The 15,527-nt window shown below is 50.6% G+C and overlaps 1 protein-coding gene across 14 annotated transcripts in view; it reads left to right on the forward strand.

Moving 5' to 3' along the window:
• CPEB1 (cytoplasmic polyadenylation element binding protein 1) overlaps window positions 1-15,527 on the forward strand; it is a 38,133-nt gene continuing 22,606 nt past the window's right edge. For 2 of the 14 annotated variants that reach the window (XM_064388451.1, XM_064388452.1), the window contains exons 1-3: window positions 1-117; window positions 5,616-5,793; window positions 15,100-15,288. In XM_064388451.1, the coding sequence (XP_064244521.1) occupies window positions 103-117; window positions 5,616-5,793; window positions 15,100-15,288 (382 nt within the window). In that variant the 5' untranslated portion in view covers window positions 1-102. Of the gene's footprint in view, window positions 118-376; window positions 491-2,551; window positions 2,691-4,256; window positions 4,365-5,615; window positions 5,794-10,282; window positions 10,401-12,269; window positions 12,424-14,038; window positions 14,163-14,565; window positions 14,836-15,099; window positions 15,289-15,527 lie in introns of those variants that run through there. The other 12 variants (XM_064388443.1, XM_064388444.1, XM_064388447.1 and 9 more) reach the window with 11 other exon arrangements.

The following is a 15,527-nucleotide window of genomic DNA, read 5'->3' on the forward strand; positions in this document are numbered from 1 at the left end:
CGCGGGCCGGGCTAGGGGCTGCGCCGCTCCCGGTGTCCTCGCTGCGTTTTGGGTTCTTCTGTGCTGCGTTCGGGGACCGCCCGCCCGCCCATAGTGCTGCCCATGGCCTTCCCGCCGGTAAGTGCGAGCACGTGCCGCCTCGCGAGGCCGCCCCGCCACGTGGTTCCACGCGGTGGAGCCGCCGCGGCCGGCGTTCCCGCCCGCTTCGCCGGCGTGGAGAGGGAGCGGGGCGCCGAGCCCTCAGCACGGCGCTGGGTGGGATTCCCCCGCCGCCTGTGGGAGCGCTGCTATGGGATCCCCCTTCCCTGCGGGCTGGCCTCGCGGGGCTCCTGCTGCTGAGGTAGCCCGGGGAACGGGGGGGCTGGTGGCGCTCGGAACACACCAACTGACCCTGCCTTCAGGGAAACCGCATCCTAGCCTAGCAACCTCTAATTCCATCCTTCACGGATTACAGGGAGATAAAGCTGGGCTGGAGGCGCTGGGCTCTGCTGTGCGTGGTGGGGTATATTTTGGCTAGAGTGGGTGCTTGTACTCATGCAAGTGGTATTTTTGCCCACTTCTAAACTGCCCTTTTTTTAGTGTATAAGGTGACCAAAGGTGCTGTTTTATTTGTAAACCGTGTGCTGAAATCTCCGTGTAGCGTTTGGCTAGGACAAGGGGTGACACAGGAGACTCAGTGTGTAACTGAGTATGGACAAAGGTGATTCTTTTGCTGAAAAATAGGGGTTTTTTTTACCCTTTGCTGTTCTCCAGCTGCAGCCAATTAACGCTCGTTACTGATGCCTGTGTTAAGGGCTAACGAGGTGTGCTGGCACCTGGAGTGCTGGTGAGGGACTGCAGGTGCAGCTGTGCACGGGGTGGGAGCGGGGCTCAGGGGAGGGCTCCAGGACCCCGTTACTTCGCTGCAGTTTGTCTCAACCCGAACAGTCTCCCTAAACCAATTAAAACCTTATTCAGCTTTGATAGTCTTCTGCAATAGGCAGCTGTGGGTATTGCTCAGGTACAAAGCTGCTTGTGAGTGATGGCTTCAAAAAAATACCAAAAAATAGCTGCCTTTGATGGTGAAATGCCTTTAAAAAAGGGGATTTTGGCAAAACTGGTGTTGTTCTGAAATCAGTGCTCCCCTGTGGATTAAGACCAGTCTTAATTCAAACCAGGTGTGTTCAAGATGTCTCTACTCACTAAATCATTACACCCCAGGACAGCTGCGTGACATTAGCCTTGCTGATGGTGGGAGAGCTGGTGTAGCCTTGCCTAACACTTTTTGGGATGAGGTGGGAGTGTGTTGCCTGGTGGAAACAGTTACACCAGTGTTGTGTTTTGCACGGGTGTAGCTGACTTCAACTTGGGCAGCAAAACATACCAACAAAAAAGGGTTTTCTGAGCTCCCTTTCATTGAAATACTGAGCCATCTCAGCTTGGTTATGCTGACATGGGCACCATTTTAACAGCATCTGAAATTTTGCTTTGGGATTGAAGGCCCTCTTGGCTGTAGCTGCAGCTCCAAGAACCCCTCTGGGCATCAGCATGGTGCTGCCTGGGTGAAGTTTCCATGGAAGATGTAAAAAGCAAAGGCTGGATTGTAGCTGAGGTGGATGAGCTCCACAGCATCCCCGGGAGCTAATGCACATCTTGGCCATACTGGCAGCCAGGCTGTGTTTAATGACTTCCCTAAGGATTAGGCTATCCTAATCCTGTGCTAGTGCTGTTGCGATGCTGCAGGTTCTGCCTAGCCATGGGATTTCATTATCTCTAGGTTTCCTGCAGGTGTGTCTGCCTTGGGGCTGTGGAGGCTCCTCATTTCCACTTGCCTTGGACAACTTTGGGGTGTTTGCACAGGTGTGTGTTGTAGCACTGAGTGCTGCTGGTTGTGCCTCGTGTGGACCCTCCTGCAGGTAAACTTAGCAGGGTTTGCTTGGGGCTGGTGGGATGGGAGCTCCAGGGACCTCCCAGCTTCCTGAGGCACAGCAGGAAAACAGGAGCTGTCTGCCATGGTGGTAAGGCTTGCTGGTGCTCTGTTACTCTGAGGGAGGGGAACTCCTCCCTGTTTCCTGGCACTCCTTTTCACAAATCCATGTGTTTGTTTGGGTTGTAAGAGGGGTCTGAAGCCTTTCAGTACCCTCCTTCAAGCCTCAGAGTTCTGGGGATTAATTTTCCTGGAAAGTTCTTAGTTGAGTCAGGATGTGGAGGACTGCCCTCCTGCCTGAGGTTCATTCTGCTGTGTCTGTGTATGATGCTGCTTGGGTCTTGTGTTTCTGACCTCCAGTGACTTGACCTTCAATCTCAGAATTGTTTGCTCTGTGGCACTATGGGCCTGCTGCAGAGAGCTGAATTGTCCTTTTCCTTTAGCTCTTATCCAGAGGCTTCCATAGAAACTTTCAGCTAAGAGACTGGGTGTCTTACCAGGTGTTAGGAAGTGGTGTTGTACTCCTGATGGCTTTTTAAAGCACCTGTCAGCTACATCAGCTTCTCCATTGACTTGTTTATCCCGTGATAAGTGTCTGTGGATTGGGATTGTGAGGTATAGCAGGATGGAATGGCTGAGCGTGGCTGTTGGGTCACTGGTTACACCCCAGTGCTGCTGGGCTGGTGCCTCTGGAAGCAGAGGGGATCTGCAGTTTGTAGCTGCAGTGTGGAGGCTTCGAGGGGAAGCCTGGAGAGGCAGTGTTGAATTTGCCAGCTCCATCCAGGTGGGGCAGGGAAAGCAAATCCTACCCGGGCTCTGGAGTTGCTCGCCTTGGCTGGGGATGATAGAGCAGCACGGCTCTGGGGACACAGCCTCAGGTGTGATGTTTCCCTGGGCTTTGGTGTTGACTCTGAGACGAAGCACTTGGCTGGGTTCTCCAGTTTGCAAACTCTTCCATCATCCTCTCCAGGCTCTTGGGGATGGTTTGGGCTCTGAGCGCTCCGGAGACCTTCAGAGCTCTTCCCAAAGGAGTATCTTATTTTCAGGTTGAGGGAGTGCTATGAGCTCCTTCCTACAAGGGGTGGCAGTGCTGCAAGGTCCCCCCTACCCTGTGTCCAGGATGGTTGCAGTATCCCAAAGGTGTCCTTGACTGTCTAGGGTTAAAAGCTCTCTAACAGAAGGGATTTTTGTGGAAAAGCTTGTCTGTGATCTCCCTGGTTTCTGTTCCTGTTTGGAGCAGGACTGGTGCTGCCAGTTGTGGAGGCTGAATGAGAAGGAACGGGTGCGGCGTTCAGCCGGCTGCTCCGGGTTATTTCGTCTCGCTAGTGCAGAGTCCTGGGGAAAAGCTTTGCCTCCCCCTGGAAGTGGTTCTTTTACAGGAACAGGAGTAGAACGTGGAGTTTCGTGCTTGTGCCAGGGCAGCCTGATGCGGCACTCCTTTTTATTAAAGATGACTGGCAATACTTTTGTAATTTGAGCTTCTGTACTCCAGCTGCTCTTTATAAAGATAACTTAAAGCAGTCTGCCTCTTCTGTCAGCCTTCAGCTCGCTTTTAGCCTTAGCTGTTTCACTGTTTAAATGTTCCCTTGTTTGAAGGTGGGCTCCGAGGTGTGCTCTGTTTGTGCAGTTACAAACAATTCCATGGGTGTTAATGTCTTTGAAATGGTTCTTAATGTCTCTTCCAACTTCAAGCCGCAGGTTTGTTAGAGGAACCAGACAGTCTGACTCCTGAAACAGACAAACTCGGCCTGAGTTTCTGAACTTTGAGGGGACAAGGACGTGTTCAAAGGGGGAATATTTGGTAGGCTGTTCGGGAAGGCTGTACCTTCCGAGTACCTCAGCTGATGGGGAAAGGAAGAGGGCAACATGCGGCCGGGAGTTCAGGCTAAAAGGAGGCTGTGCCCTCCGAAACCTCGAGAGTGAAAACCCCGCGGGCGTATGCCCCAGTGGACAATCTCTCCCTTTATTCAAATAAAGTTGCAGGACTCCTCTGTCTCCTTTATGGACACTGACTTTTCATAGCGTGATTTCCTGCACAGCTCTTGAGCATTTCAGTAGCCAAAGATCCCAGCCCTCGGCGCTGAAGAAATGCTGATAGTCCTAAACGGGCTAATAGTCCTAAAGGGGCTGGAGTTCTGCAGGAATTGTTCAGGTCCCGCCTGAAGGCACAGTGCGAGCTGTGCGTTTAGTGGCTTATTCCTGCTGCTTCCAGGACTGGGTTTCCTTTGCTTTTTACCTGTGTGGTGGGTAGCTAGAGAAAAGGATTACACTGTGCCCGTCTAATGACGAGGCGGGGGGTGGAATGTAAGTGCCAGGCTGATAGTGGGCTGGGCTAATATTCCTGTCTCCATGTGAAGTTCAGTTTAGACCAGCCTCCTTGGACGATCCGCAAGGGGTCATTTGAAAGTAAAAGCAGCACGGTGCTTCAGACTTGTTGGCGAGTGAAGCAGAACTGGAGGTGAGTGAGGCCTGAAACTTGCAGAAGCACATCCGAGAGGTGCCTGTGTTGTCTTCTTGACAAGTACAGACGGCCCCATTTAGGGCTTCGGGGTGTGTTGGAGGAGCAGGGGCTCGTTGGCCAGCTTTGATGCTCTTCAGTTCTTTGGATTCGAGTTTAGCTTGATTTAATGGGCAGTACTCTGCTCCGGAGCCCAGGACTGGGGGATTGTGCCTCCCTGCTCCTCTCTTTAAAGCAGGTCTCAGTTGCCGGCGGTACCGATGGCTCTGCATGTTCGGGGGCAGAGTTCTGCAGTGGCTTTTGGGGGGCCGGTGGGCCTGTCCTCGGCCCATCGCTGGTGCCGATGAAGTTTAGCGGCTTCTAAATTGTTAGAGGCTCGAAGGTGGTGCAGCTGCTCCCGAAGGAGCCTGCATGTCAGTGGCTTGTGAGCAGAGCTGGGAAAGCAGCTGCTCTTCCCGGTTCCCTGGACCGGCACCAGGGTGCAGGAGGTTTGGATGTTTCTCAGGCAGAAGCTTTACAAGAGGTGATCCTTTCTTAGGACGGTTGCAAAACCTTGATGCTGGTGGATCTGTGTGCATGCTAAAGCAGAGATGCTTAGGGGTGACTGCCTTTGTGGTCAGGAGCTGCTGCCTGAAGGGAAGGTCAGGATTTTATCTTCTGCCTTTCCTCAGGATTGGGGCTGTTTGATTAGCTGGGAAGCAGTGTTGTTTGGGTTTTTTTCTGCAAACCTGAAGTGATTGCTGCTGACTTGGATCATTCCAAGATACTGTTCAGAACTCCAAGATGGGTAGTGAGGTGAGCCTTGTGCTCCTCTGCCGTGCATAAGAGGAGCTGCTGTGGTTCCTTGTGGTCTCTGCCTGGACAATGAGCATCCCACTTGTCCCTTGGTGTCAGGTAGCTGGTTTTGGGGTAGAAGGTGTGTGCCCCCATTAATCAGATCTCTGCTGGTGTTGTGATGGACTGGAGAAAAACAGCAGGGAGCTGTGTTCACAGCCGAGCTGGTTTGCTGTGGCTGTCAGCCTGAAGTCCATCCCTGCTCCCTGTGTGTGATGGGCAGTCTGCTCCAGTGTGCTCTGCTGACAAATGGCTGACCCGTTTGCTTAACTGCTTCTTTAATGCCAAGAATTGGGTTTGAGTGTTGCTAAGACCTGAGCTAATGTGAATATTGGAGGCAGTCCAGGCTTTCCACAATGTGTTGAAAGCTGAGTACTTGCCTATTTGACACACATACTGTTTTTTTTTTTTTACCAGAAAGAAGATCCTGTGAGGAGCATAAAAGACTGCTGGGATAGCCCGGATGCCCCTGCACTTTCCACTTGCAGCAATGCGGATCTATTCCGCCGAATAAATGCCATGCTGGACAACTCTCTGGATTTCAGTGGAGTCTGCACCACGCCTGTCACAAAAAGCAAATGTGACACCCTGCCAGGTGATGGAGGGGGGCTGCTGGGCTGGGGAGGCACTTGGTGGGACCTGGTGAACAAGTGGTGGTAATCCTCGGTGGTGTGACTGTTGGCACGTTTAGTACTGGGGGGTGTCTTTGCTTGTGTGCCTGAAATGAGTAAAATGAGTAATCTGTGTATTCCCGGGCAGCGTGGAGGTGCCTGGGAAGGCTTGCTTGCCTCCCTGTGGTGCTGTGGGTCATTGTGGGCAGGCTGCAAGTGCTCCCTGCCTGACCTGCCAACTGCTGGTGGGAATACCTCCAGCAGACTCCTTTATTCTGCCTTTCCTGGAGGCAGGATTCAGCTACTCTCAAGGTTAGCGAGGCTGAGTTGCTGCATACATTGAAATTGCAAAAGAATTTTGAAAAACCATATTTGCCACAGGTCAGTTAACATGCATGTAAGAGCACAGGTGGGTGCAGACTTCCCTGCAAAGCAAGCTTGGTGTGATGAAATCAGTGCTGCAAGCTTCTGTTTCCTCCAGGCTGATGGGAGTGGGCATGTTCTGCTGCCTCAAGACAGAAATTGTGTGCCAAAGCAAGAGAGTGTTTGGTCTGGTCTTATTTTTATCCAAGTGAAGGACGTGCTTTTGTGCCTTTGCAGCAGCCCAGATCTGCCAGTAAATGTACCTGTGCCTGGTCTTCCTTTTGCCAGCACACCTCTGAGCAGCAGTGCTTGGCCAGGATTTGGGCCCTTGAAAGGGATTGCTCTTGTCTCTCCAGCTTCTGAATTACAGGGTCAATAAACACTTCAGCCATTATTGGAAACAAGCTGACCCCTCAGGATAGGTCCCAAAAGAAAGTGGGAAGTAAAGGGCTGAACCTCCCAGCTGATGACCTTGCAGGGTTCCCTGGGCAGAGCAGGTTTCTCTCCTGTCACGTGGAGAAAGGGTTGCCTTGGCCTCATGGGTAATCTGAGGTTTAATCAAATGGGTGTGGAAAAAAGCTCTAAATGAGTGTCTGCACAGCGTGTGGGTCTGTTTGATGCCTGTATAGTGCAACTTTGTTCTGGGCTAACAAAATGACTGCTACCAGATGACTTCCAGTGCAGCTTAATCTCCTGGGTATTTGAGGGTTTAGCAGTGTGGACCTGGGGCTGATCTGGCCATGTGATCCCATGCTGGCGCTGCAGAAATACCAGAGGAAGTGAATTGCTTGCTTCGAGGCCTGGATCCATGGCCAGCATTGCTTGAAACCTGTCTGGTAAAGTGGCATTGGAGGCTATGCTGGCTACTCCTGAGCACTGGTGTAGTGAATATTAACCAGTTGAGGTTAGTGGTGTATTTTTAGATATTTGCTGCTGTGCTGAGCTTTTTTTTTTTTTTTGTTCCCTAGCACAGTAGTAGCCAGTGTTGTATCTGATCTGGATGCACTGGAAGCATAAAGAAGAAATAAATTTAATGCTTTCTATTATCTCCTTGCAGTGGGTTAATGAAAGAGTTGTTTCTGGCTTCCTTGCTGAAATCTTTACTATAGCCCTTCCTACTCCGTTTGGAATGGGAATATTTCATACTCTTAGAACATGTTCATGATATTTCCTGATTAAGTTTCAGCTTGCCAAAGTTAACCTGATTTATAAAGGAAATGTCTCTGCCTGCTAGAGCAGATTGATCATGTGAAGGTGTGGGTTAGTTCTTGTTTTGTGTCTGGGCTTAAGAGCTGGCACAGCAATTTTAATTTGCAGTGCTGTTTGACTTTGAAAACTCTTCTCTGAGGGATGGGGGTGTCTGCCTGGCACTGAAGTAGGAGTTTTTACTGACCTGCTGCTTGCAAATCTGTGTTGTCATTTACTCTGTTTTTTTCTAGGGATGCCTGGAGCAGAGGGTCTTGCTAGTGATGCCTTGTCTGGAAACTCTTGAGTTTCCTGGTAGTGTTAAACTGCTTGTTTCAGGTGATAAGTCCTGTGGAAGACCTCCCACAGGACAAGTACACTGGCACTTGGGTGTAAAAAAAGAGCACCTTCCTCTCACAAATGTTATTTTTGCTGCAGGGAAGCCAAAGTTGTGCTTTGGGGACACCCTAAGCAGCTTTTTTTCCTGTTCTGGCAGCTGAAGACCAGTCTCACTAGTGCGTACTGGGGACCAGGGTGGGAGCCTTGCCTGGCAATAGTTAACCAGACAGGACGGTTTTAGCTTGTGTCAAATCCCTTGGATAGTGACACAAATGCTCACGATACTGGGCCCTGCTGAGCTGGGCTGGAGGAGGGCTGCCTTGGGCCAATAGAAGTGTGAAGGTACTGATAATTGCTGGCCCAGGTTGCCCTCTTATCAGCTGTAAATTCGTGGATGAGTCAGCATCTGCCAAAGCGTTGGCAGCTCAGAGTTATTGGTCTCCTTGCAGTCCCAGCCTTTTCCTTAATGTTGGAGCTGGGTCCTCTGTGTAGGTAAGGAGGGCCTGAATGCAGCAGCTCTGCAAGCTTTGACCTGTCTTTGGAGCTGAAAAGTGCAGGAGCTGCTCCTAATGTTTGATAATTGCTAATTTGATAATTGAGGTTGCTAATGAGTCTTCTCCATGAAAAAGCTGGCAGTGCCAGCAAAGATGTGAATCCTGGGGCATCTGTGATGTATAAATGGGGGAGTTAGTTTGGCACCGGGACCCTGGCCTGGGTTGTGCAGAAATTCACACCTGATGGCTGTAAGTTGATTGCTAAAATGCCGAATACAGTGCAGGTGTCTGGGCAGGTGGTTAAGCCTGGAATAAATTGTTGGATCTGTTTGCCTTGTCCTTGAGTCAGCTTCTGGGTAGGTGGTCAGTGGAGCAGAGACCCTTCATCTCATGTGCTGTTTTGTCATTGCTCCAAGTCACTTCTGAAGAATTCCTGAGTCTGTGGTGCTTTTACTTTGAGAAGGAACAACTGTTAATTAGACTAGATTATCATGAAACTCCTTGCCTGGGCAGGCTCAATGAATCCTAGAGATCTACCGTGACTGTTGTAGCTATAACAGGTGAAAGGACTGTCTTTTTACAGCTTAAACTCTTTTAATGGCAGAGCTTGGGGAAGAGACTTTATTCCAGCAGTAGATGCTTGGACTTTAATCTATTCATGGTCCCTCAAGCTTTTCAGTTGTCATCTTCAGGTCAAACTAAATTTATCCCAGCTTGGACTTGTGTTGAAGAAGCCCCTTTGAACACTAAGAGGATTACACGTGGTGGAGAAGAGATGGCAGGAGTTCATGACCTTTCACTAATGCTATTGGGGAGGCACGTGTGGAGACACTTTACTGGGCTGACAGTGAGGCTGTGCCGGGATCAGCCCAGCAGCAGCCTGAGCAATGTGAGAGGACAGGCTGATTCAGCACTCCTGGATCCACAGAGTCAGTGTTATCCCCTTCTGGGCAGAGCTGGGACTGCTGCTGCGGGTTCGGCTTGTCACACCTAAAGTTGGATGTGTGTAAAGATCAGTTTGCAGCTGATGATACTCCTTGGTGAGCTTGGTTGCTGTGTTGGGATGCCGGGGCTGACCATGCCCTGAGGTTTGTGGGTAGCTATTCCAGGAGCTCTCCAAGCACCAGGCTCAGGCTGCTCTCCCAAACTCTGGGATGCAGTGGTGTGGGGAGAACTGTCATTGTAGAACCTGTCTGGTGGCTTCTGGGACAGGGTCATGCCACTTCACAACTGCTGCATGTCTGGCTGCCTCAGTCCTCCCTGGAGAAAGGTGGAGCCTCCTCAGTGCAGGCATTAACCTCTGTGGCTTTTTGTGTGGCGCTGGAGATGGGAGAGGCAGTGTGGCCTTGACAGAGGCAGGAGTCAGCATCTCCTGATGGTGCTGCTGGAGCAGCTGCCTGTCCTTGAGCAGCCGCTGCACAAGGAATGTGATTTTAAAGCTGTTGCATATGTTTATCACCTCTCTGAATAAGAACGTGGGCAAGGCCAGTTTCTTAACTGGCTGCTGGTTCGTTTTCCAGGCTTTAAAGCTGAGCGTTGCTGGGTGGAAGGTGCTGCTACATACACCAGCTTTTGAAACTGTAGGCACAGCTTCCAGCTTTAGTAGAGCTGGGAGTAATGTTCCACTGTAGCTTTTGTATACCTGTTGCTGGTTTCAGCTGAAGGCAGTGCTTTGTTTAAAAGGAACTTTGAAGACATGTAGGTACCCCAAATGTCCCAGCAACATTGATCTCTCATTCATTAAGCTCTGCTCATTTAACAGCAACAAAGCAGCCATTATTTTGCTCTAACTTGACAGCCCATTGTGTGAAGAAATGGGAGATGCTTAAATGACTTCCTTTGGGTAGGAGAGGCTTCAGGTGCCGAGTTCAGTGTTTAAAGGCTGTTAGTTGTGGCCCATCAGGCTTTAATGACTCTGTGGCTGCTTTATTTAAGGAAAACTGAAGGACAAATGCAAACCCAGACTAGCTGATGACTAAATCGTCTTCCTGTTTGCTCTTAACTGCAGTCAATTAATGACCTATCACTTGTTTAGCCGTCCAAAAAGTGTCTCTGATACTGTAATATAAATTCCTCTGTTCTTCCTCTGCAGCCCCAAGGAAACATTCCAGACAGGCTGGATGCAGCTGACCTGATAGACCTGGCCTTGAATCAGGGAATAAAATGCTCTAGGATGCAGGGACCCAAAAGGCAGCTCTGCTTACCTGGAGGTACTGAGTGTGACACTTGAACAGGAGCTCACCTGAAGCTGGCAGAACCATTCTGCCTGCCCCAAAGAAATGCTGGATGCCATGTACACGTCCAGAACAGGGAGATTCCACACCTGTGCCCCAGAAAAAGAGCACACTTAGTTCCCTTGGTCTTGTTGGCCTTTGAAGTGTCACGTTGCCAGGTTTTTGCCTGTGCAATCATGATGCTTCTCTCTACTGGAAAGTGCCTCTAGTAATTGGGTTTTGTCTCAGATATGCAGATAGAAGCAGTGTTCTGCAGAGCTAGGACTTGGCCTAGAGCTGTTGTATTCTGCTGTGGTCACAGATTGCTGGTGTTCCTGAAGATCCAGCAGTTATATGATTTGTTCTGAGCTCTGTCACTCAGGTTTTTGGTGCTGTAATTCTGTGACAGTCTCTGTTACTCTTGGACGAGGGAGGCAGAGCAGCAAGACTGTTGCAGTGTCTCTTCCTTGGTTTCTGAAGTAGCTGTTTGCCAGCTGCTCAAGTGTTTGTGGTTATGGAGTAAGGCAGGCTCCTTCATCTGTCTGTGAAACAGGTCACACAGCAGCAAGTGTCTCCACTTCAGGACCTTTTCAGATTCCAGGGAAGATGCTTAGTTGTGTTTCAGAAAAACCTCTTGTAACTAGTAGGTTTATGGTGAGCAAGTGCTTTTCTAAGTCCCTGATGATCTCCACTGCACTTGGGGAATACAATTGACTCATCCGACAGCTTTCACTTGGATGTTTGTCTCGTGTGCAGAAGGTACTTGAGAGGCTTAATTTTCAGGGATGCAATTCCCAGCCTTTACAGTTGGAGGTGCAGAGAAGTGTGAAAGGCAAAGCAATGCTGCTGCTGACTGCTGCCTTCCTGTTTGTCTTCTGAAGGCTTCTTCTCCTGCCTCTGGCTTCTCCAGATTTGGTTTGGAAGTTCAGCCTTGGTCAGAGCTCTAGTCCATAGGTTGAATCTGGTTTTGTCAGAGAAGAGAGCTTACAGCTGATCATTCTGCTGCGCTCAACACTTGGGGCCCATTCAAGGAGGGGTTTCATTTGTATTCAGGCTCTGGTGGAAACCAGTGTGTGGGCTCAAAGGGAGAGCTGTCCTGGCTGTGGAGATGGTAGGAATGGGATCTGACTTGGTTCATGATTGCTTAACCATTCTGAGAAAACCCAGAGGAAGAAAAACCCTGTTTGCTGGATTATTAGCTGGCCTTCCCAGATCTGGAAGGCTCAAATATCTGAACACCTTTGTTCTAGGTTAAAGCACCACCTTTCCAGGCTGATGGCACAGAGATGCTACTGCTATGGGCTGGGAACTGAATCATGCTCCCTGTTTCTCCTGCTCCCTTAACCCACAACCTGCCTGTGGATCACAGCTTCGGCTACCAGGCCCTGTGGATCCTTCCCACGCAGACTTAGGCTGTAATTTCCTAAATATTTTCTTGTTTGAAGTGCCTGGTTGGTGCAGCCATACTGCATACCAGATCAGGGGAGAGAACCAGGCTTAAAACTAACTCCCTGTGGCTTGGTTTTAACCAGATGAGCTCCCCAACCCAGCTTCCTGTGTGGAAACTCACCTGCCTAAAGTGGTGTGAGTGGAGAGGGTGGGCTGAGGTGGGGACAGGGGCTGGGCCTGTGAGAGCTCTCCTTGCCTGCAGATGAGAGCTGAGCTTTGGAGATCTTCCTCTTCAAGAGCCTTTGGAATGTCTTAAATCCAGGGCTCAGTTAAAAGTCTGGAAAATGCAGCTTTCCATGTGGGCAGTGGTGTGGAAAGCTGTCTGGCCTGTGCTGTAGGGATCTCCTGGGCAGGCCAGGAGGGAGTCACCCAGGAGAGAGACTTGCTCCAAGGCCAGTGAGGGAGTGTTTTGTTAAGGGCTTTGTTCTCATAATGCTGTCGAAATCAAACCCAACAGGCTTGGGAGGCAGGAGCTCAGTCTCTCCCAGACGCTCGGGCACGAGCCCAGCGCAGCGCTGCTCCCTCTGCCAGGATGGTTGGCTTCCAGTGGCAACTCCAGGGAAAAATCCAGGTTGGAAGGGCTTGTGCTGGTGGTTGGTGCTTGGAAAAATCTGCAGTAAAGCATTTGGATTGGGCTGTCAGGTTGCAAAGTGAAGTTATTTTGTGTTTGGTAGCTATTTAGTTATTCATAACTTGAGGTTATGACTCTTAAACTGAATTTTTGTCAGAAATTTAATTCTTCCTGCTTTAGTAGCTGATTAGTTTTTTCTGCCTACAACAACTGATTGCTTTGTAACAAATCTCCAGACTCTTGACTTTTAAAAATAACTAGTCCAGAAATCTGTGTAAGTTCTTTGTTTTTTTTAGTTGATGTTTTGCCTGGATGACCTGTATCTGTCTTTCAGTCTGGCTGGGAGTATTAAAGGGGAAGCAGCTTGGGCTGGTTGTTGGCTTCCGATGGGAAAAGGTCTAATTAAAAACTGCTGGTTATCTGGGTGGATTCTGCTCTGTGCTTCCATAGTTAGAGCTGTAACTGGATTGCAGGAAGTTTGTTTTTAATGTGAGTTGAAGGCATCAGAGGGAATCATGGATCTTTTACTTCAGTCTGATTTGGTTTGATTAAACAAAACAGTTTATTTCCTGAAAAATGTGGATAGTTGGGGAAAGCTGGGCTGGATACTGTGGAGTGAGTGCTTTCTGTCACAGATAAATTTGTTCCCTCTTTTCCTTATTTCTTCAGTTGTGGGTTTCATCCAAGCTGTTGGGATTCAGGTTTTGCTGTGTGACTGTACTCTGTGTCCATGCTTTCCAGAAGATGAAGCTTGGTGGGAATTACTCTTTTGAGTCCTAGCAAGATCCCTGGTCCCCAAAGGGGAGGGAGTCTCCTGCTGCCAGGGATCTGTGCACAGCACTTGTGCCTTTTCATAAAGGCAGGAATGTTACATATTCATATGGACAAGTTATGGTTGCTGTGGGAACTGAGTTGGCTGAGCACTGTCTTGATCCTTTCCTCCCTATGTTAGAGAGGTCCAAAACAAGCCATCAAAAAACTATCTGGGAAGAATTGATGCAATGAAATACCATGCTGGAGATGCAGTGTGATGCTGTCAGAGGAATAGATGCTGTTACAGGTGCTTGGTAGTAATGTGACTGAATTGGCACTACAGCCTGTACTAGTACTACTAGGAGTAGGAAACACCCTGGTGGAGTGCTGTGGGGGAGGCTGGAGCTGGGAGGGGGGAAGGTGACATGTTGCCAGCAGGTTATGGTTTTAAATGCTCTGATCCTGCCTGCGGTGCCTCAGTCCCATCACTGGGGTCTGGGAATGCTGGTGCTCCCAAAGTGCCGTGGGGTGGAGGCAAGGGTCCTGCCTCTGGCAGCAGTGGCCTGTGTCACAGGTAGGCTACCCAGCTGCCACCAGGCTTTGCCTGGGCTTTGCTCATGGGCATCCGAGTGGCGTGGGATGTGGAAAAGGAGGCCAGGAACGCTGTCTGGGGTGGCTGGGACTGCACGTGAGGGATAATGTGACAGACTGGAGCGACTGCAGCCCTGCGGAAGAGCCGGGAGCGGTGTGTGGAGCGAGGTGTACATCTGATGGCACAGTGGGAGGCTGTGGGGGCAGGGGGAGGAGGAGGAGACAGCTGCTGCTGCTTGGGAGTTGGCTTATAAATGCCCTCTGACTCAGATTTCGGGTAGCACAGCTGAGCATCTTGTGGTTTCACCAGCCCCCAGATCCCTGCGTTAAACTGGAATTCTCAGACTATGAACCTGCTGCGTTTCCTTAGGCTGTTGGCACGGGCTTAAACCAAGGCGAGAATCCGCATCTCCAGTACTGTAGGCTTGTGAACCCTGCAAGGGAGGGGAGGGCTGGGACAGAAAGGGGGGACCAGGCGGGCAAAAGGTAAACAGGCCATGAAAAATTCCTGATGTGAAATGGGTCTGCTTGGTCCTCTTCCTCCTGTACCAGCAGGATGTGCCCGCTTGGGCTGGACCCGGGATGATGGGCTGCTGTCCGGGTAGTGGGGGTTGAAGGTTATCCTTGTTACTCAGGGGTAAACAATGCCGAGTCAGTGAGGCACAGTGGCCAGGCTCAACCAAACAGGTTATGCCAGCAGAATTGCGAAGCTTTGCATCGGCTCTGAATCGGAGCCAGCAGCTGGAAGCTGGCCAGGACTAAAGTGTTTTTGGGTTTTGTGGGTGGAGGGAGGCGGGGACAGGAGAGCTGGGTAGCACTAAAACTAACTGTGCTCTGTCGCTGCTGCTCTCGTCGTTGCTGGGGGGATTGCTGCCTCCAGCCTGGTGTCTGCTGTGCCGACGAGCCCTGCTTTGTGCTGCCTGCCTCCCCTGATTTACTGGAACTGCTCCTCTTTCCTCCTGCTACCGTCTTGTCTATCAGGGGAAATCTTCTCCTTTCTTCTTACCTTTATTTTGTAAGAGCTGATGCAGTTCTCTTGCATGGCAGAGTGACGTCACTGTCAGCACAGTAAGCATCAGCAGCCTGGTCACATGCTGACCCAGTCAGTAATGCAGACGGGATAGGAAGGTGGAGGGGCCGAGGGGGGTGGGGGGCTGGATTCTGGACATATGGTAGCCCTCCCTTTTGGGGTGCAACTGCTGGTTGCAGGAGCTGTGGCTTCAGAGCGACACGAGACCTGGCTTGGGGCTTAATGCTTTGGAAAACTCCTGCTTTAAAAAGAAAAAAGCAGCCCTGAACTCTCAAGCTTCTGTTTGTTCTCCATCCGAGCAGACATCCAGGACTCTGAAGAAGCAGTGGCAAGCAGGATGCTCTTCCCTACATCCACGCAAGAGTCTTCCCGTGGCCTCCCAGACACCAACGATCTGTGCCTTGGCCTGCAGTCTCTCAACCTGACAGGGTGGGACAGACCCTGGAGCACCCAGGACTCTGATGCTGCAGCACAAACCAGCACACAGTCCGGTGAGTCTGCTGACACATGCAGCAACAGTTGTTGGATTCTGTGTGTGTTTTTGGCCGGTTTCAAGCTAACGTGGAGCGATGTGCTTGTGTAACAGGGCGCTGCCGGCGGCTGATGGGGGCTTCTCGAGCCGTGGTGCTTGTGTAATGTGACAGCTGAGTTGGGGAGGCTGTGGCTGCCTGTGCCACAGCCCCCTCTGCTCTGCTGTCAGCTCACTGCAGATGAGAAGTGCCCGGGGTTG

This window comes from Passer domesticus, chromosome 14, assembly GCF_036417665.1.
Source record: "Passer domesticus isolate bPasDom1 chromosome 14, bPasDom1.hap1, whole genome shotgun sequence".
Taxonomy (NCBI): domain Eukaryota; kingdom Metazoa; phylum Chordata; class Aves; order Passeriformes; family Passeridae; genus Passer; species Passer domesticus.